Source organism: Meriones unguiculatus, chromosome 7 (assembly GCF_030254825.1).
Source record: "Meriones unguiculatus strain TT.TT164.6M chromosome 7, Bangor_MerUng_6.1, whole genome shotgun sequence".
Classification (NCBI taxonomy): domain Eukaryota; kingdom Metazoa; phylum Chordata; class Mammalia; order Rodentia; family Muridae; genus Meriones; species Meriones unguiculatus.
In genome coordinates, this window is record NC_083355.1 from 61,557,916 (window position 1) to 61,562,366 (window position 4,451).

The 4,451-nt window shown below is 61.1% G+C and overlaps 1 protein-coding gene across 1 annotated transcript; it reads right to left on the bottom strand.

Moving 5' to 3' along the window:
• Positions 1-1,281: 1,281 nt before the first annotated feature.
• Nkx2-8 (NK2 homeobox 8) lies at positions 1,282-3,155 on the bottom strand. The gene is made up of 2 exons (XM_021627179.2): positions 2,705-3,155; positions 1,282-2,135 (listed from the first exon to the last, which is right to left on the bottom strand). The coding sequence occupies exons 1-2, from the start codon at positions 2,850-2,852 to the stop codon at positions 1,585-1,587; spliced, it is 699 nt and encodes a 232-aa protein (XP_021482854.1). The 5' UTR covers positions 2,853-3,155; the 3' UTR covers positions 1,282-1,584.
• Between the last annotated feature and the right edge of the window lie 1,296 nt (positions 3,156-4,451).

A 4,451-nucleotide genomic window follows, 5' to 3' on the forward strand; every position in this document is an offset into this window, starting at 1 on the left:
CAATATATGTCTTACAACACCGGGGCTCCCTCCCCACCAATCGTTTGTTAGAAAGGGGTTTTATGATACAAATTTGATAATCTCCCACGCACACTGGCACTGTTCTAACTGAAGTTGTAAGCCCATAAAATTCAAGCCCTTTGTCTTCCTGAAGGCCACAAGGTTTTAAAAGATACCATTGTCCCGCCTAACACCCACTGTATTGTTTCCGGAGACTGATTAAACAGAGTTCTGAATTGAAACAGTGCGGATTTTGTCTAGGTCCTTTTTAGGCCTGACAATGCCTTTTTCAGTATCTAACACAAAAGGAGGTTTAAGGATGGAGATTCTTCCAAGATAGCCACATCCATATGGAAGACAAGGTGGCAGGCAGCTGAGGCCCCAAGCACCGGCCACCCTCCCCCATCCCAGGTGACAGCCTTGCCTGGTACTCTTCTTCCTCCCTGGGTAAGAAAGCTAGGACCCCTGTCTAGCCCAATGGCTGTTCTTCAGACTTCATCATGGGCCTTCTGCCTGTTCCTGGACCTGCTGGGCACCCCTCCTCCTGGAGCGGGTTCCCAGAAAGAAGGTCTTCGCTTCCGGGAGTTCCTGCACTGGTGGTCCTCCTTCCCTACATGCTCAGGCAAAGAGCAGGTGCAAACCGAGGCCTGGAATGGGAAGGAGATCCCTTCACCTACGCTCTGGGAACAGGGCTCTTAGTAGCTGGTCACCCCCAACACAGCATTACCTAATCTCCAAGGTAGTCCTCTTTCCATAGGGTTGGCTGGAAGCCGTACCCAGCCCCAGCCGCTCCTGTGGCCTTTTCATTTCTTCACTACCCTCCCCATCCTGTCACTGCCAGGTACTGCTTGGTAGAGTAGGCAGAAAAATGACAGGAGGTCGAAGCGCACACGAGCTTAACTGTAGGTTCCAAGTTCCTTGGTTCCCAGCTCCTCTGTCCCCAAGCTTTAGCAACAGCCTTGAGCTTAGGACCGTGTTTGCCAGGCAGGATTCACTTTTAGCGTTTAAACCAGAGCCTAAAAAAGTACCAGCTTCACTCTGCAGAGAGGCCACCCAGAGTCGCCGCAGTCGCCTCCCTCAGCTCCCTTTCCTTCCCAAAGCTTTGCCGGGACGTCATTCCGATCTACCACCTAACCAACGGGTGGTGAGCCTCAGTGGCCAGGAGCCCACCACGGGTTCCCCAGCTCGGTCACAGGAAACCAATGCCCATTCCTTTAGTGGCGGGAGCGCCAGGAACCCAACCCCCAGCATTATATTCTAGCACCACAAATCAAGGCGGAGAACACTCTATTTCTTTTTTTTAAAAAATAAGTCGCTTCATACAGCTCGCTATTAAAAAATATACAAATAAGGCTCAAGAAATAAAATCTAGCTCTGGGATCTGCGGTGGGGGAGCAACCGGGAGGGAGTCTTGGAGAGAGTCTCCTGCGCGTCTTTGCGAATGCTGGTTAGGGAAAGCCAGGGGCGCGGGGCGCAGGGCGCAGGGCGCAGAAAGGACTCCAGGGTCCCGAGAGGACCGCCTGCTCGCTCCGGGCCGACCGCAGGGCCCCAATCCAGGCTGGCTCCGGGCACCCGGCGGCAGCCTCACCAGTTCCAGGAGACCAGAGCCGGGGGCGCTAAGTGCTGGCAGGCAGGGAAGAACCCCAGCGCCGAGCCCGGCCCGAAGGCGGCGTAGCCGGGCAGTGGGCACGCGGTGGCCAGGCGTCCGCCGCGCTTGTCCTGGGCCAGCGCAGCGGTCCCCTCACCGCTGCTCGGCGGCCCGTCGGGCATCAGCACGGGCACCACCACGCGGCGCAGCAGTCCGGGAGCTGCGAGCGGATCAGCCGGCGTCGCCACGTCCGACAACTCGGCGACCCCCGGCGCCCGGCCGCGCTTCAGCTTGTAGCGATGGTTCTGGAACCAGATCTTGACCTGCGTGGGCGTGAGGCGCAGCAGCCGAGCCAGCTGCTCGCGCTCCGGCGCCGACAGGTAGCGCTGCTGCCGGAAGCGCCGCTCCAGCTCCAGGGTCTGCGCCTTGGAGAACAGCACCCGCCGCTTCCTCCTCCTCTCCGCGTCGGAGCCCGGGGACGCGGGCCCCGGGGAAGCCAGCCGCGACGAGTCTGCGAGGCTGCTCTCCAGGCCGCCCTCGTCGGAGGCTGGGAACCACAGAGCAGAGCCTGGTGAGGGGTCGGCCTCTGGGAGGGCTGGGCCTGCCTTCCACCCGCCCCCAGCCCCATTCCCCGGCCCTGGGCTTTGAGAGCAACGTCCTTTGCTAGGCTTACGTCTGGATACCTGTCCCCTGCCCTCTAGGACCCCACCCGTCCTGCGAACAGTAATCACCAGGACTGAGATGCTGTCCCGGAAGCTGAGCTGGCAGACCAGATGCCCCGCAAGGTGGGTCACCGATACGGGCCCCCTCTATTCTGACCGTTTCCAAAGCCCTGGGATACGGGAAGGAGGTATTTTAAACCCTCAAATACTCCGACCCTTAGGGATCTCAAGACGCCAAGGGCCCCTAACGTCCTCGGCAGTCGGTGTGCACGGATCTGTCCGCTCTCAGGATGCGCGGACCGAACGCCCCACTCGGCGGGGTGAGGACTACAGGGCTTCGCGCTTGCTCCAGCCGGGGAAGCCTGACTCTGGGTTAGGGCCTCCACGGCCTGGCCCCGAACCCCGGTGGCTCCCCTCTCCCCCCTCCGCCCCGCAGCGGTCCGGGCTCACTCACAGGGGTAGCGGCTTCGCTCCGGCTCCAGCCAGGCGGCGGGCCGAGGCGCACGGCTCTGGGGCTCGCTCCGCCCCCGGGGCTGCGCGTCCTGCTCAGGTAAGTTCAGGAGGCTGCGCACCGTGAAGCCCAGGCGTCCCGGAGTGGCCATGCCGCTGAGGGGACGGAGGAGGGGGACGGGGCAGGCTGGGAAGCCGAGGGTGGCTGCCGACCCCGCTCCTAAGGGTGGGAACGGGAGGCTCTCGCCATGCGCTGGCTTCAGGGGTGCCGGCGCCTTGGCGGAGGGACCCCGACTTATATAAACAGCCCCCACCCCCCGCCGCTCAGTGGGCTGTGAAAGCCGAGGTCCCGGTGTCTAGGGCGTTAAGTACCCGAATGAGTGCTGGAGGGAGCCGGGGCAAGTCCGGAAAGTGCCCTATCCTTTCCCGCCCCGCCCCTTTGCACTGTCACCTCCCAGAGGTCGCAGGAAGCAGCCCTCGGCGTTAGCGATTGTCTGATCAGGCCGGAGTGCGGACAGATAATGGGGATTGTTGGCGGTGAATAACATCTTGGGTGGCGGACAGTGACCACGGTCCTCCCAAACGAGCCCCAACTTCCTCCTCCTCTCTGCTGCTGTGCGGCCAGGCTGGGGTGGTGGGGCTGGGAAGGAGGGTGGGGCGGCTTAGCCCCTGTTTGTTTTATTCCGGAGCTTGTTTTCTGGAATGGTGGTTTCTCCCGATTGTTTGGAAAATGATTTACAACACTGTGTGAAACCGGCGCGCTTACTCCCCTTGCCCACCCCTTTCCCCGACCGCTGTAGCACCTCTTGGAGGGCAGAGGGTGGCCCGGTCTTTCTGGCTGTCCGGGTTTGGTACAGGTTTTGCCGGAACCTCCTCACACCCTCCACAACACCCCACACACAGTCTGAAAGGGTTGGGAGAGGGTGGCGGAGCCCGGGGCAGGTGCCTGTCTCTCCAAGACCGACTAAACGGAGGCAGCAAACACCCAGGTAAAAACGTCCATCCCGTCCTGTCCTCAGTGGATCCTGAGTCTGGGCCTTTGTGGCCGAGCTCCTCCGTTCGAGGACCACGGGTGGTAGGCAGCGTTTTCTAGCGGCCTACCTAAGCGTTCAGTCTTCCTTGGTATCACTCTGCCGTTACTCTGGGTTACTCTGGCGTCCTCCCTGCCCTTCAGCCCCACGACCCCCAAGTCAGTACCGGTTTCTGAGCTAGCAGCAGAGGAAGGGGCAATCTGTGGGGCCCGCTGCTGGCGGTGTAGCAGAGCACAACCCAGGTGCCCGCCTGGCTTCAGAATGGGCGGATAGGCAGAATTAGCACCAGGCTTGCCCAAAACATAGGAGCCGGGCAGGAGATTCCTCCCAGATCCTTTACTCCCCAAGGCCACACAGATGAACGGTCCTCACGGAAGGCTCCTGTATCAAGCGGGGTCCGGTAGGAGGGGGCGCGTTCTGTTGCCCCAGCCTTGCTCAGGCTTCAGTCTAGCGCCTCAGTGAGGTCTCTTTCCTTCCAGCTAGTGCTTCGCGTGTCTGCTTTCTAAATTTTAGGGATGAGAGCTGCGTTTGGGCTGCCGTACCCCAAAACCTGTCTCCTCTGGGGCTGAGTTCGAACCTGACAAAGACCTGGCGCCCTCGGCTCCACCCAGCCTGTCCGCCCTACCCAGCTGCGGTCCTACCAAGCGTGCCTGCGGTGCCTGGCTGCACCGCTCGCTGGGTGGTCGGGCGGAGGCTAGCCCACTACAGGCCAACTGCTAG

Bases quoted from the DNA above. Each gene is read 5' to 3' on its own strand.
- Nkx2-8 (XM_021627179.2), bottom strand. From the start codon at position 2,852: ATGGCCACTCCGGGACGCCTGGGCTTCACGGTGCGCAGCCTCCTGAAC. The intron at 2,136-2,704 runs GTGAGTGAGCCC...TGTGGTTCCCAG, and splicing joins GGAGCGAAGCCGCTACCCCT to CCTCCGACGAGGGCGGCCTG.